Genomic DNA, 17,295 nt, shown 5'->3' with positions numbered 1-17,295 from the left:
ATACTTATTTCCCCCCTATATCAACATTTACTTAAAATACACCGCTCTGATTGGTCAACATAACATGACACTTTCTCTGGAAACTTATCCGATAGTTCACACCGGTGAAATGATTGTACACATACAGAAATAATTGTATTGTCAAGAGTTTTTAGACAACTGGGACGAAAATATTTATTCAGTTGTCAACTGCGGTACAGGCCTACTTATTAGCTATATTTATAGAAATCATTAACAAATACAATGTCCAGATTGGCTGTTCGTTAATATTAAAAGTTGTTTGCACTTTATGCAGCACAGGATTATAGGCCTATCATGTAATTCCAGAAGTTGTGTAAGGTATTTAATGATATTTTGGTTTATTTTAGTCAGCTTAATTTAATAAAAACAGAACAAAAATACAGTATTTCCTCGCAAATTAAGAAACGCATAAATAGTTCTCTTATACACATCTAGATGTGTATAAGAGACAGGGCTTGCAGTTACACTAGACAAGTGGTGAGATTGGAGGTAAGTTAATCAATTTTAAATGATTAGGTAAAATAAATCTAATGATTATCGACTATGAAACATTTCATTTGTACTTGTGTTAATTGCCAAGAAAATTATTTATTTTTTCAATTGGAAACTATAACGGGTCACAACATTTTCAAAATAGATAATGAGTAGCGCTTATTTCAGTACATAACATTAATATGCATTGAAATTTTAAAATTTAGTGGCAAAACGGGGGAGGGGACGTTCCCCCACCCGTTCCCCTACTGGAACAGCACCTGTCTTTACGTTTGATACAAAAGCATGATGACGAGCTAACATTTTGTACCCATTAATGAGTAATTGAGTGATTAATATTTAGTCATGTGGCGAGGTTAAACTCATGAACCGCTTCCTAAAAAAGTTTAAGTCATCATAATCAGCATTAAGCAGGGGTGGCGCCAGCGGGAGGGGGTCCAGGGCCCCCGTCGGGGAGAGCTCCCCCCCAACCCCGTCGGGAAGAAAAAGCATAATTCGACGGGGAGAAAAAACAATTACCTATATGTATTTTCTACATATTAGTAGACTGAAAACGATTAAATAAGTCTTTTGAAACCTCTAAAGTCAACATTTTCGGCCCCCTGGACCACTTTCGAAACATTTTACTAGAAGCTCGACCACGCCCACTTTGCTATCGTCGGGGAAATCTGACCCCCAACCCCCACCCCGTCGGGAAAATCCTGGCGCCACCCCTGGCATTAAGTCATGTCCGCCTTGCCCTATTTAATTTACGTTTATGTCAGATATTACGCTATACGTTGCGTCGTCTCGTATTTTGGCACGATTTTATGTCGAAGACGTCACACTAATGTGTCTTTCGTTTAATAATAATATTAAACGTTCTGCGTGCGTAATAGTATCCCTAATTTTAGATTTATACACACCTATATTGTGCTGGTGTACAACTTGGATTTGGTATGTTGTTGTAGCTATTTCTTTGTTGTTGGTAATTGCACCATATTGGATACCTTTCCATCGTCCTTGTAGTCCCATTCCTCACTTTACAAGTCACCATTTTTGAAATTTTTAAATCGCAAAAATTGCTTCCCCTGTATAGAAAAGAAAGAGATTTTATGAATATTGTCAAATAATGTTAAACTGCTGTTGTTTACGGTTTCAATAATAATGTTGTCAAATAGATGAGCAATATATTATTATATTAATAGCTAGCATAATTAATAAAATTTGCATTGTGAGGCCTACAGAGTTATCCCAACAAATATATAAAGAGAATTCAGTTAGTTTTAAGTCACATTTAATTCAGTTTACATTATTATTAGAAGTTTTTAATATTGCAGGGATCCCTAGTCTTCTGGAAGTCACCGGAGTCTCCCAGAAATCCGGACCGCGGCGACAATCTCCCGGAAAATATCCCATCTCCCGTAAATTCATAATAATTGCATGTCTTTACTACTTGTTATCAATTGTCTCATGGAAGTCAGTACCGATGGGCACAACCGATGAAGAATAGGCCTATAGGCTTATATATAAGACATTCAAGATATAATTACTAAGACCCCCAATAACTATCAGAAAACACAGTAGACGAGGATCGTAAAGAACCGGATAGATCAGAAAAGGGCAAAATATTGATGCATTCGACAACGGAAGCTGTGTAATTACCATGATTAAATAATGTAAGCAATAATATGTTTGATAATTTATTAAAAATATATACATTACAGTATATATCAAATTCATGTCTTCCGGTTACCATCTTGACATTCTGAACAAGATAGCATATGTATTGACGCTGGAATGAGCTGTTGTGATTATTTAGAGACAAGTACAAAGGCTCGGGGCGTCCTCTGACGTGACACGCAGCAGCTGGGCCCACAAGAATGTGCCTTTAACCAACTTTACTTTAAAAACGTGAGTAGATTTAGTTGGCAGGGTCGAAGAAGCCCAGTTAAGGGGCCTTTTGTTATTGACTGGACGTTTTGTGATAAGCAATGTATCGGTACTGTATTGTGATCAGATGGTAGAAATTACGGGCGCTTAATTGTGTCGACGTAACGTAAACGATTGACGTCACTGAAGTCACTATGGACCATGTTACGTCAGATAATGATGTAACATAATTATGTTTAAAAACAATATTATAACTAAGCTTAGATCCATGTAAGCCCACTGTATTCAATTTGGCACATATTTGTAAATAATAGGCCTATGAGAAATTGAACAAGATTAATCGCTTGGCATAAAATGTAGTAAAATTTTGCTAAAAACCAGAACGCGGAAGTATTCAATCACTCGTTGTGGCTAAGGCAAGTGTTAGTTGGCAGCACTTCAGCGCTAATTAGACCACAACTTTCAAATTAACATGCCTTTAGTGATTACTCGCTTCATTTAACCATTCACTAGTAAAACATTTAACAGCCGTTTTCATTGGATGAGTATCGACACAAAATACAATCGGCACATGTGGTTAGTGCCTTTTGTCTTTACAATAATAATTTACAAAAACATAATTATAAAACTAAGTTATATGAAAGTATTTTGTATTGAATCTGACATAATAACTCAGTTTTATTGACTTAAATGTAAACCTGGTTTAAAGGTTTCTTCTGATCGCTTTTTAAATGTTGATATAAAAGACAATTACAATAAAATACGAATAGGCCTATAGCTATACACACAGACAAGCAAATTAAAGTTCTACTAAAAGGGTTTGCAACGTTATTTAGTTGGAAATTACTGTACTACGTTAGAAAATATTTATTTTCCTACAAACTTGTTTAACACCAAACTACACGTTCTTATAAAGTTATTAATACGTAAAATTCTTGTCTTAAGTTTACTTGATTCTACTGCGTTAGCGACGGTATGCGTGATTGAACTTTATGCTGGTAAACTTTTACTCCCCTTCATTCATTTGCTACATTTATTATGTGTGAGGGTCTAAGTCACTATGACATCTATAAAAACCCAAGTACAGAATCAATCGTTTTATGCCTAGGCCTATAATAACATAATCACTTTTCAGTAGAAAATACTTGGCTCGGAATGAATGATCTGATGGGTTTATGAGTGATTACCTAACCCGACACGCACCTATAAAAAACGAAGACAAGAAACACGAGGTTTATGTCTATCCTAACAAGATCACTTCTCAGTAAATATTTGAAAATATAAGCTAGGGTCAATCATCAAATGCGGTGTAATTTTTCACGCGTTAGGGTGTAAAACGAACAGTTTATTTGAACACAGTATGTAAATCGTGTGTGGTTTTCCTTCAAGCAGCTTCAACCGGTCACTGTTATATACCACAGAGATCAACTTATAATACCCATGCGTTGACAGTATTAGCCTGAAGTGGATTAAAGGGCTTAGCCTGTATACCCCATGCTAGGTAAGCAAATGTTTTAGCATTAACTACCGTTTCACTATGGAAGCATTATAGTGGAAGTAGGACGTTTACGCCCGCATACACGTACCGGTACGTCATAGTAACGTGTGATTTGAATGGTAAGTGAGTGCGTCGGATGTAACTGATGTTAGTAGTACGCGCTAATATTACACCCCAGTTGACAGATTTTTAGGATTTTTCGATTTTAGGATGAATACGGGCTAACTTAAATTATCACAAAAACTACCACTTCAAAAACTCACGAGGCTTTTTGGTGAAATTTGTGTTTCGCATAATTTTGCCCAGGGGGAAAATGAAAAAAACATCGTTAAAATAATACACGCATATACAGATTTCCTAATATAATTCTGAGTTTTAAATTTTAAAAAAACACTAAAAAACCGGCCGCGATTGATAGAAATCCAAAGACTGTCGACAATAACATTTTTCGACAATTATCAGAATGAATCGTGAGAAAATTTATTTTAAAAAAGAATAGCTGCAGGGATAAGTAGGACGAAATGAACGTGACTGTCGCGGCAATATATCACCGAGCCTTATCCAGCAGACAATCAGGGTTTGCTGGAGGGAAAACACAAAGCTGATCTATGTCAATTGGTATGCTACACTGGTTGTATATATGATCTCTGCTGTCCTCTTTTCTGAGCATTTTTGTACGTCATAGGTAATGATCTTTGAGAGTGTCGTCATCATCATCATCATCAACTTCTTAGTGGTGTATATAGGGGGTACGCACGCCTCCCCATAAAAATACCACCTCTCCACCCCCACCCCCAATGAAAATGTTCGAAGCAAAAACTCAAAGAAACTCAAGTAGATAAAACTCTTATTTTGCGAGCTAGCGCTCCCTCACTTAATCATGGGGTTCCTACTTCATCTTATGACCTCGCCCGCATCAGCTCCCACCCCACCCCCATTTTTAAGACTCCTAGATACGCAGCTGCATCATCCTTATCATCATTCCCTTCATAATCCTCATAATCATAATCTATTGTTCAACCTGTAGGGCCTACATGACTGTATTTTTACATCCTGCTTGTATTGTACAATCACCTGATCAAGACCACTGTGTGGTCGAAACCGTGTATATTAATGAAATTTGTTAGTCTGTAAAGTGTTGTTCGTCTTCAATTGCTGTTCATCCTCACCTTTTTTTTTATTAATAAAATTATTTTCTCGAATCAAGCCAAAAATTCATAAAAGACATAGAACATCGGATTCAAATACGCCTAATTACCAATATTATTATTGAATATATAATGAAATATATGAATAAATAAGCAACGATTAATGAATTCCATTTCTACGGTACCTATCCTAGACTGGATAATGTCTGTCTAATTATATATTCACAAAAAATTAATTTCTGTTACGCGGATGATGTGTGACATTACAACTTGGTATGTACATCTCTTTCCAATGTACGCAGCTGAATGTGAATGATATGTAACTATGTTCAAGGTCAAAGGTAGTCAGATTACAGATGTATGTGCTTTGGACGTCGGATGATGTAACGAGAGCTATAATCAATATGGACAGCAAGGGAGCGCAGGTGAACGTTGGCTTACTTTGGCATCAGTCGCGAAAGCAGCCTACATAACGAGACGGGATGGTGATTCCTGTCCAGAATAGGACTTCATTTTTCCAGAATAGGGGCTGAGGATGTCCAATCGTGTGCAGAATAGGGGATGGGGGCGCTCCGCACCTTAGTAGATATTGTTGCTAGAATTCCCACAAAACAACAGCGTAAACTTGCGAAAACGCATGCGTTTGTTGGAAATCATGGTGGAAAAAGGTTGGTTACGCCCTTTCCCCCAGTTTTCAAATATCCAAAAATCTGTATCTCATTAACCGTTCCCGAGTTTTTCGTCGAACACTCTTTTTGATCTCTTAGAAAAATCAGTTTTAAAACATATCAAAAATGTGTTTTCCTTCGGAGCTAGCCTGACTTTAAGACATTAGAACTCAAGATCCTTCACCTTTCCAGCCCAATTAGTCATGGTTACAAGCAACATAGGCTTACTTATATTTTTTTTAAACGACATTAGCGCTGAATTAACACCCAAAGGATACATCATTATGATGTTCCAAATTTCATTTTGCCTAAACACTCCCACGGGGATTAAAACAACAAATAAATCTAGACTGAACTTTACGCCGGGATGTTGCATACCCCAAACTGTAGCATGACCACTGGACCCGTTAACCTAAAACAATCGTTCGTACCGACACCTTCGATGAGAAATGAAGACGATACCGTCTAGAAAATTGTGATTTATAACTAAATATCTTAAAGGATGAGACAAGGTGCTGAGTGTGTGATATATTATTGCGAGAACCTTACCCATTTGGGTACTTTATCATTGCAGTAACCCGCGGTTATGGGACTAATTGTGTGTCCCATATCGTCAAGAAAAATAGACAGAGAATTAAAAAAAATAATATCTAGCTATCAGGAACAAAATCAGACTTTGGGTGTTGTACCATTTTAATCATAACAATTAAGCCCTATATGGAGCTATTATTATTATTGGTGTTATGGGACTTGGCAGTATACATACCATCATTATTTTATATATCAATTAAATCGAACAATCAAAAAATCAATCAATCAATATTTCATTTTAATATTTATTATTAAGCTGCTCATTCAAAGGCTAGGCCTATTAGTCCTACTCTGCAATGACTGCCCTTCTATATACAGTCTTGGGAATACTTTAGGCCTATATTCTTAATCAACTGGGAAACTTTGTCTGATTTTGATTATTATTTTTAACACTTAGGGCTATTTATTCATTTAAAGTTCATTTGTGTCGTTTTTTTTTTGTTTTTTTTTTAGTTTCCCCAAACTGGAGAGTCACTTTAATAATGATTTATTTCACTTTGGCTATCCCGCTCTTTCAAAACAGAGATTAACTTTCTTTTATAAAGGCCTATATAGGCCCCTACATTATTAAATTTTCGAATAAAATGTTATATGCTATAGAAGTTCATGTTAAATAAGGCAAAATAAACGAAAAAATTTCTCAATGTAACATCATTTATCGTCAAGAGATTGTTGCTACAAAACGAACACATTTTTATGTAAAATCAATCGGTCAAATAAATAAATAACCAACCAATCAGTCATAATAATAATCAGTCAAATAATTAATCTATCAATCAACGTAGCATCGCATCGTCGTGATAGTGTTGATTTCTTTTCAAATCGTAGTTTGAACTGGGCATGCCCATATCAAAGTCAATCGACATTAACATACACACAACATAGGTTTATATCAATAGACATTTCCGAAGTGTCAATCAAACTTAACAACTGACTAATCAGAACAGCGCTAGGAATGCGCGCGCGTCTCACAAACACACGTGTTGTCCCACAAACGCACGTGTTCGCGTATGTTTTAACACTGTCGCCTTGTGGGACCTTAGCAACAATATCCAAGGGGCGGGGCTTAGCGGAAAGGTCAATTAACCTATGAATTGGCTTATTAACAATCAATGTAGGCCTAACACCAACATCTTCGTGAGATTGATGAAAATTTCTACAATGCGATAAAGTAGGCCTATTTTCAAGATAATTTAGTATCAGATCCAGAGGGGAGGGGGGGTACTCGTCCTTTGCTCCCACCTCCTCCCCAACCCCGCCACGGCAAAAAATATCAAGGGTCCTCCCCTTTTTTGAGTTGATATATTATCTTTAATAATAAAAAAACATATAGAACGAAATCAGAGGTCAAATGATACCAGTCCTATACCCTATAGACCATAAAAAATATCGGCCTTAATCAATTCAATATAAAAGTTCTGTAAATCAGATATAAACTAAATTGTTTTGATCTTATTTTAAAATTGATAACTTATTTGATCCTTGAGCGAATCAAGTTTTAATTACATTTTCGAGGGGTTTTCCGGTTCAGACTTCAACACAGACAGAGTATGAACCTATATTTAACTTTTCTTGTTTTTAAAGTACAGTAGCCTACTCTATTTTAGATCTAGGCTTTTGGTTCCGCAAAAATTAATCAGCAATTGTAAACGGTTCATTAGGTTTTAGTTTACCAAAACGAGAGTTCAAATCACAATTCGTATATGTAAACATGGAAATGTCACTTCCGAGTTTGAAATTGTTTAAGACGAAAATCCCAAACCTTGTGTAAGTGACGTCACAGAATGGTTTCCGTGCCCCAAGATACGACAACTGATGACTGAATTACTGACCAGTATGCCAATTAAACTGACAGTCGATGCCGAGTTAACTAATCCAACTAGATTAACGTGCCGATGAAATGACAAATGACAACAATTCCTAATGTGTAGTAACATACACAATCACATAATATCTGTAAGCATGAGCGTTTGTTGGGCAAGTTCATTTTATAGTTTTGTGATCTCAAAATTATTAAAAACTAAACGTACTGGCAGAAAATATGATGAATAATATTTAAAAAATATATTTAGTTCTAGGCAACTTAGCTCAGCACAAAAGATTAGGCTTGAGACTTGCCGATGCCGTATTTGATCATGTCCTTAGGTAAGACACTTTGCCTTAATTACCTCGTCCTCCGGATGGAACGTTAAGCACATTCTTACAAAAATAGTACAGTATTCATTGTGGTCACGTGAATCCCAGGGGCCTAATCAGAATATTGTATTTATTTTTACGTACCCTCTCCTCCCCAGTTCCTTCTAACAAGTGAATCACTTGATGGAACTCACTTTGAGATTAAATAGGCTCAATTTAAGTTTGAATGAAAGGCTTACGTAAATGGAGTCGTCTTTAGTTTTGAGAAAAGGAATCCTTGTGTTTAATATAGAAACAGCACACTGACTGGAGGGCAAGCCTCTTAACCACTCATAATGTAGGCCCTACACTAACTCGCTCATCGAATCTCAACCGAGTGATAAGCAAGTAAAAACAGCTTCAGTTCATTGAATTATGGTGTTTATTTCCTGGGACTCCCTCGTCCTTAGTACGCATCGTGCCGTCCAAGAGCTGGTGTGAACCTACATTGTACGGTCATACCACAGCATAGAAGTAGAATTTTACAGTGTCGTGTTGAGAAAAAAAAAATTAACTATTCAAATAGAAATTACAACCAGAAAATATTTTTCTTGCCAACTAACAAAACGCAGAATTAATACCATAAATATACTTTTGATATACTCATAAATTGGATGGTAATCAATTTGAACATTTTTATTACGTATAAACCTTACTTTAAAAAGATGAGAAGCGGCCTTGGTTGTCATACGTGACAATTATAAATTTGGCAGGGAAATCATATTGGTTGTCAACCCAAGAGTCAGGAAAAGCAAAGGTCCATACAGTAGGTTATAAGCCAATTTATTGAAAGTAACAAAATTCTAAATTACTGTATATGTTTGCCCAAATCAAAAGTTCTGAAGTATACATTTTTTTTAAAAAATATTTACTTTATCGTCTCAAAAAGGTTATTTTTACAGAATGCGGCATCCCTGTGAATGCAATCCAATCATTTATGCATTATTCTTTTTAGTTCAGTAAAAAGTTGGAATAATAATAAGAATCTATGAAGAGGCGTAGAGCACTGTAATCAGTTCAACCGTTCAAAGAATGTTGCTAAAGTATTTACATTGCTGATTATAACCATAATGAAATATAAGGGTTTGATTTGATTTGAATTTATATGTGTTATAAGTTTATTTTCGATTTTACTGATTCAACCCTTTCAATTTGTAAATTATCGCAATAAAAATATAACTGGTTAAATACTTAAATGTGTCGTATGCCTAAGCAACATTACAGCAAACATTACAAAGACAGGCATGAAAACGACTCGAGCGTAAGCAGGATGAACATTAAGACCATGATACGGTGCATGATAAGTTGGATTGCAAATTTAGAGAAGAAAGGAAATTGATGCCGAGTTTTAGTTTCCGTTTGAGCTTGACTGGGGCATGGTTATGATAAAATTTGTTAGTACTCGAGTATTTACATATGTAACGCGTTATTACGCAGGGTGAGTCGTCGTAAACTGCTGTCCACGCGAAATTTAACGCGTAGTCATGTTGTTGGCTGCAAAGTACTGTTAAAAAACGAAATAAATTGCAGATCGTCTGCATGAAATTTAAATAGCGTCTGGATTTATTATTTGTATCTTAATTGAAAAAAAGAAAGAGACAGATGTATTCCTATTTATAGTTTAGACATTTGTTGATACATTAAATGCAGTAATAATCAATATAATATTTCAATATTTCAGGATTTCTTCAAATTATTCCAATAAACTTCAATATCAAAGTAAGTAAACAAGAAATAACTGTGCTCTTCGAAGGAAACAACAAATATTTTGAATTATTATGCGGGATCCGGTAAATTAGAACACATTAAATTATATGCTTCCATATTAATTGGTGATGCTTCGAATCATTGATTAATGACATCACAAAATATGCCTAAATGTTTTATTTTAATTGGTTAAGATGCTACAAAATGAGGGAGCGGTTGCTGCAGCGTTGCGTTTTGGTCTCTCACCTCGAGGTCGGGGGTTCGAACCCTCGTCGTGTATATAGTATAAATGGGTACCCGTACGTGGTTCACTACTGGGGAGGAAAAGGGCGGTGTGGAAAATTAACTGTCCACCCCACCACACAATGCCGAGGCACAGTAAGATGGGCTAACAGCTCATTCCCTTACGTTCAATAATAAATACAGGACTACCTTTACCTTTAAGATACTACAGATTGAATCTAGCCTGAGATATAAATATGAAAGGTAAAGTGCGAAGTTAATTATCTGAATTCAGTGTTGAAGAGACAGCAAGTCTTCAGTTACCTACTAAGAATCGACTCTATCTGTAAATATCATTTAGACATAATGTGTTTCAATTTGTGTAGGCCACAATCGTGAATTCAATGGGACCAGCCGACCCACCCCTTCCCGTATAGACGTGTATTAAGCCGGGCAATCACTGCGTCGTACCACGGTCGTACGTCGAATCCAACTCCGCACCCGGTTAGCGCTAGACAACGCGACGCCGTATGCTGATTGTCGGTGGCAGTCTGACGACGGATCGTCTTCAATAACGATCCTTGCGCGGGCGTCGTGGCGCTACATCCTCCATAGAATAGCGTCGGCCGACGTACCGTAACATAGAAAACAATGCGGTATAATAAGAGAAACTTAATAAAGCCAATGATAAAACCTGTCTCTTATACACATCTAGATGTGTATAAGAGACAGTTGACTGTACTGTATTATAAAGGTTATTACATAGTCACACCTACAGAACATTATGTACAGATAAGACCAAAATAATTTCAATGGTTATTTTTATTGTTTCTTCTATTAAGAAAAAATAAAAACCTCAATTAAAATTTTACCTCAGCTTCAATTTTTTCTTATTTTGTTTTATATTTCCTTTTAAAAATAACAGGCTAATGATAAAATAATAAATAGGCTAATGATAAATGACAATAACATAACGAATATAATATTATAATATATCTTTGAATAACCACGGATGGTCTGTGTGGCAATGCAGAGATGTCGATACAACTGTTGAAATTCTTCCCCAAGTACATCCTTCCTCTAATGTCAAGAACAACTTTCACATTCATTACATCAACAACAACAAATATTCCGATTCTGTCATTTCATACATATCTAATCTTTGTTTACTAACCGTGATGACTTCTAATTTCATGTATTTTTGAAATGATGCCAAATAATTCAATTCACTTCAATAAATTTCTTTATTTGATATCCTTACACAACATTGCTAATTTCAAACGGATAAAAGGCACGCCTACATAATTTTCCGAGAGATGTTTGTTATTTTAAGGTCTATTAGTATACCGGTATATCATAAGCATTTTCGTTTCTTGACGTAATATTAATCGTACAATTACAATTTTAAATCTTCTAGAATGCCGATCAGCCTCGATTGAGTACAAGGCCCCTCGGAGTACATACTAAAAAAGTTTCCGTAACCAAAAATCCGTCATTATTCTGTGGACAACAGCACGCTGGAAATGGTACGTGATGGAAACTATATCTAAACATCTTAAATCCACATTTGAGGTAACTAAACCAGTAAAATCCACACTGATTACATGACTACAAAATTAATCTGGTAGATTGAGACGTAAAGTCCGTAAAGTTATACAAGATGAGGTCCGACACGGAGATAGTTGGTAAAGGAATGCTCTGATGAAAATACCAGACAAATGGTGTTATCGGGATGATAAAAGTTTTGCTCTACACCTCTTATGACAGGATGGCGAGCCTCTTTGCATTTACAAGTTGCAAGACAGATATTAACTACCCAGATTTAAGGATTACTTTGATACAACTATCACCTGTACTATAAAAATGAATGATGCCGCTTGTCTTAATCAAGACATACAGTTGTAGCAGTAGCTTTTGGTGAGCTTGATCATCCATTCATATTCCTGCGGTATGCATGTCATGAGAGAGGGCAACACATGGCGTAATACTGGCGCCTACAATCGATTGCACTTAAAAAATATAAAATTTAATCAGACAAACCAAAAATATCATCAGTCATTAGAAACAGACGGATGCATTGGACCTTTTCGGGGGACCAATCAGAACAGGGCCAATAATACGCACATTTGCCACAACCTCACTCTCATTTTGTGGGACCTTAACATTAGGCCTATCCAATAATAGATGGGACTTTGTGGGACATGCACCTATCCTCGGCCCTATTGTAAGTGTGATTGACATTCTGAAAATGTCTATACTGTTCTTTTAGTACTGTAGTTGGATTGCTTAATTTGCATATTTAGGCAAGTTATTAGATTTCAATTAATAATTAGAGCGAGACAAAAACATTCTTCTACCAATTAACGTGCGCAATATTTCGCATCCTGTCATTCGGTTGGTTGATTGCGTGATTGATTGATTGATCGATTGATGAATCGATTAAGTGAGTGACTGGACTAATTATGTGATGTAGTGTATAGTCACGCAGTTAGTATCGCGTCTTTTCCGTTGAACAAGGCGCCCAGAATCCGAGTTAAACAAAAAAGCGAATAATGTTTTATGTATGATATACAATGAAGAAAAAATTAAGTAGCCTATAGGCTTAATTCTGTTTTCCGATATGGAATTAACGTTTCAATCTGTATTTTGATAAGAACACCAAGATTGAAGTTTTTGCGTCATGTGTTTACTTTTAGGTTCTGTAAGTGAATCTCCCGCTTCTCTCATGTACACGTTAACTTCACCCGCAATGCGCTTCCTTTCTATATTTCCGCTGGAATTTAGATAATCTCGCGATGGGATGTAGCTAATCCCTTGACATTCCTTGATCTTTTTGAAATTATGAAAATTTGACACACTTAATGTAGAGTATCGTTTCTTTGGGGTTGAAATGGCTTTACTGCCGTATTTTCGTATTTTCAAATTCAACATTTATTTTAACACAAATAAAGTACATAGGCCCATAATGCTGCATTTCATAGTTAGCCAGAAAGTTTTAAAAACTGTCAATTGCTCTCCTGGCAGCATTAGCACAAATCAAACAGTAGTAACCAGAAAACAATTATTTTAACTCCTTGTCCACATTTCAAAGTGCCCTGAGCATCTTATATTAGATGAATTTGTGCGATATATAAAACTACACTATTATTATTATTATTATTATTAAACACACAAAAGATACATATAAATGCTTTACAACATGCACATTGTGAATTCCATTTCAGTTCATTTATTGAACTCTGCAGTACATTGGTCTTAAAGCCAGGCTCCAGATGGGAAAAATTTGTTGTACAAGATTAATGAGATACAAGATTTTTAAATATTTATAAACTGGAGGGAAAAGGGGCGTAACCACACTTTTCTCCACTTTTTTTTTAAATATCCAAAAATCTGTCATTAACCGTCAAATATGTTTTTTTGTGTCTTAGAAAAATCAGTTGTATCACAAAATTATAATATATAAAAAATTACTTTTTCCACCGGAGCGTGAATTTATAGGCAGTACTGACCAGCGAATGCGTATACGTTTCTACGATATCAGACACTCATAAACCACCAACTCAACTTTTAATTATACCATCATTAATTCATTAGGTCTGTTAAGAATGAGTCACTGATGTCTTTGGGCGCTTACTACAGGGGTAAGATAATATCTGATGACATGCGTAGCTACATAATAAAAGGTTTATGTCAGACTGACTCATCGCTGAAATGTCTGTTTCTATGGCTAATGATTTGTCAGAAGCGCGTCCCTAGCGACAAACTTGCGATGATTGTTGATAACTGCATCTACACTCGGGATGAATGTCGGTATGTAAAACGTGACTGGATTTTTTCAACGGGTCATCGATGACAGAGTGGGTTGGAATATCAGTAACCTGAACATGAATGTGTCATTGTACAGCCATCGACAACGTTTATTATCATTATTATTAAAGAATTTACAATGATAGAGAACCCATTTCCAGCAGCATAAAGAAAATCATATTCCGGGAGAATGCTCAGAATAGCAGCACAATGTGCTAGTGGAGTCGGAGAAGAGTTACCCACCACCCCCGAGGAGAATCTCACCACCTTTTGGGGAAGACAAAATGTCCTGTCAATGTTGAGATATGATAATACAATACAGTAATATGGCCCCTTATATAGGCGACCCTAGGTCACAAACCATCCTAAATACGCTCATTTCGCTCTCGTTACCACAGACAAGTCTTCTCTGCCCCCGTTGTGCAAAACTTTGTTTTTCCCGGATAAAAAAAAAGTCTCTGCTGTCGCTCCTTATGCCTTCGAACTGTTTTGTTATCTGTTGTTTATATTTTACCTAGAACCCTATAAATTCAGTGTCTCAAATGAGAGGCGCTTTTAGATTGATCAACCTCTTCAAAGATAGTTGATATAAACAAAACCATTACCGTGTGATTTGTGGGTTAGGCCTATCTAAAATAGTGTCAAAGTTTTCGCGTTGTGTTTACACATTAACCATACAGTATACCAAAACACAGGATAGGCTACAGCTCCGAGAGTTACCGTACGTATTACCTTGTCATCATCGTCATCATCATCATCGGGCCAAATAAAAAACATTATTGTGTTGGCCAAGCCCGACCGACCGACCGACCGACCCAAATTTTACGAAATTCAAGGTCGGCATTTTATTTATTTTTTTTTTTTCTACAACGAACGATAGGCCTATCTTTTTTTTTTCGTGAACAAATAAGGCTGAAACAGCTTTGGACTAGCCTAGGGGGACCAAGGTCAGCCTATTTTGCTGCATGGTACCCGATGCGAATAAAAAAATGTTGTATTTGTGTATTTTCTACTGCTTCAAGCGTAAACGCATTTTGGGATTTTCCTAAAACGTGGCCAACACAATTTTTTTTGGCCTCATCATCATCATCATCATACATCACCACCGTCCACGAGTGTTCAATGCGCTTTGAAATAATTGTATCGTACTATTTTATACTAGTATCTGACGCATTTGGTAACTGCCTTAAATAAAAATGCTCTGATCATTAAAACTAACAGAGTCTGTTGTAACATACGAGCTTCATTCCCAAGAATACATACTAATTTGGCCCAACCAATGGTCCATATAATGATACAAAAACATAGAAAAACCATAAATGCTAGCTATACCCCTACACCTCTACACAAAATACAATAATTATACTGCTAAAAAATATGGCAAGATCAATATATAGATAATTGGATAGAAAATTAACAGGTCTAACATTGTCTTTTTTACAGTCATTATATCAGAGTAAATACCATGGTAACAGTAGCATTATACTATATTACTGTAGCGGTAATTTATGGCCATAAAAATTTCCAGTGTAAAATATTACTCTGCTAACATTATTATGAACATTCAACAATCATCAAAAGTGAGTAAAAAATCGATTTTATTCAGCATGACGATACATTTTTCAAGAAAAACACAATGCATCTGTAGTAAGTTAATTATAAAACGACGGTAATTTTAGACATCAGACCTAAAGAGGCGAACGGCAACTGAAACTTACATGACATTGGTTGATCGCGATATACGGTATATTATATATGTGTAAGTATGTTTATATGTGTGTATATAGAGATGTATAGGCCTATATTATATGTATATACAGTACAATAAAAAGATGAACTCTAAACCGTCTTGTGGTAATGCTAAAATTGTTATGGCTATGGTTTGTTGGACGTGTGACCTGTGTAGGGAAAGCGCGTATTCCTGACCCGTTCTGATTGGCCAGTTGTTAAGTCGATATTTCGTAGAGGTCTTGTAAAATATTTATTAAACTATGGTTAAAAATTCTTTTGGTGCAGGCATTTACTAGGTATAGTGTATATTTCTTCTTATATACGCCCTCATTACCTGGAATATTTTATCAGTTGGCTGCCCATATTATGTCAGCGGATATTACATCTCATCTGCATTGTGCTCATGACATTAACGACATATTTTATCTTAGGTTTATGATTTTAATCAGATGGATATGCCTATGACCTTATAGTAGGCAACATGGTGCCCTGGACTGAATCCCAAGGGTCTAATAGATAACCGAGGTTTTGAAAACCTTGGGCCTAAGGGGTTGACAAAATGAACCAGAACTCTACAACTCCCACGGTCCAGTACCCAACAACATTGGAAGAGAGCATCATGGTGACGTTATGATGACTTCATGACGGTTGATTTTCTAAATCTACTGATCCGTTATACAGATTAGCTAGATCTAGATAACTAGATCCACTTTCAATGCCCTCCTCGGGGATCACATATGTTAGTACTTATTTTCATATCCTATTATTATAATATTAATACTATTGTCTTCTGCATAATTTCCTGGAAGCCAAACGAAGAATAGTTGAATGTTTTAACGGGATAAATATTGAGTCAAGCCTGATTAATCTTTACACGATTTTCGATAATATCTAGTCTAAATTTAAAATTAAGAACGAGTAAGCAATTTCGCCAAAACGCGCTATAATAAGGGTAAATATCAGTACACTCCTTCCTTCACACATAGGCCTACTCATATTTAGCATCATGGGTATACTTTTTGTATAACACATTTTATAAGAACACTGAGGCTGAAATTGCTTAAAAATTAAGAACAAAATAAGAATAAATTGAGGCTGAGGTAAAATGTCAAATGAGGTTTTTATTAAAAAGCTAGAAAAAAAAAATCTGTACCTTATGTGCAGAAGGTGTGACTATGTAATACCATAATACAGTACAGTGGTGTACCTACCTGTCGTTTGGGGTAATTTTTACCGGGGCCTTTTTTTCAGGGCCATTTTACCTGCGGGCCACTTTTACCTACGTTCCAGTGCAGTGTATACTGCTGTAAATAACAATTTTCTATGTTTGAAAAGTATGTAAAATAAGGACAAAAATAAGAAC

At 35.9% G+C, this 17,295-nt stretch overlaps 1 protein-coding gene across 2 annotated transcripts in view; it reads right to left on the bottom strand.

Annotated features, from left to right (window-relative positions):
• Positions 1 to 17,295, bottom strand: part of LOC117110046 (collagen alpha-1(XXVI) chain-like) — a 41,754-nt gene that overhangs the window by 7,698 nt on the left and 16,761 nt on the right. For both annotated transcript variants that reach the window (XM_033252619.1, XM_033252617.1), the window contains exon 2: positions 1,419 to 1,583. In XM_033252619.1, the coding sequence (XP_033108510.1) occupies positions 1,419 to 1,583 (165 nt within the window). The remainder of the gene's footprint in view (positions 1 to 1,418; positions 1,584 to 17,295) is intronic.

The sequence above is a fragment of the Anneissia japonica genome, unplaced genomic scaffold, assembly GCF_011630105.1.
Source record: "Anneissia japonica isolate Jap-2015-1 unplaced genomic scaffold, ASM1163010v1 scaffold287799_len804019_cov200, whole genome shotgun sequence".
Classification (NCBI taxonomy): Eukaryota; Metazoa; Echinodermata; class Crinoidea; order Comatulida; family Comatulidae; genus Anneissia; species Anneissia japonica.
The sequence above is the reverse complement of the archived record's forward strand: the minus strand, read 5'-3'. Positions and strand labels throughout refer to the sequence as shown.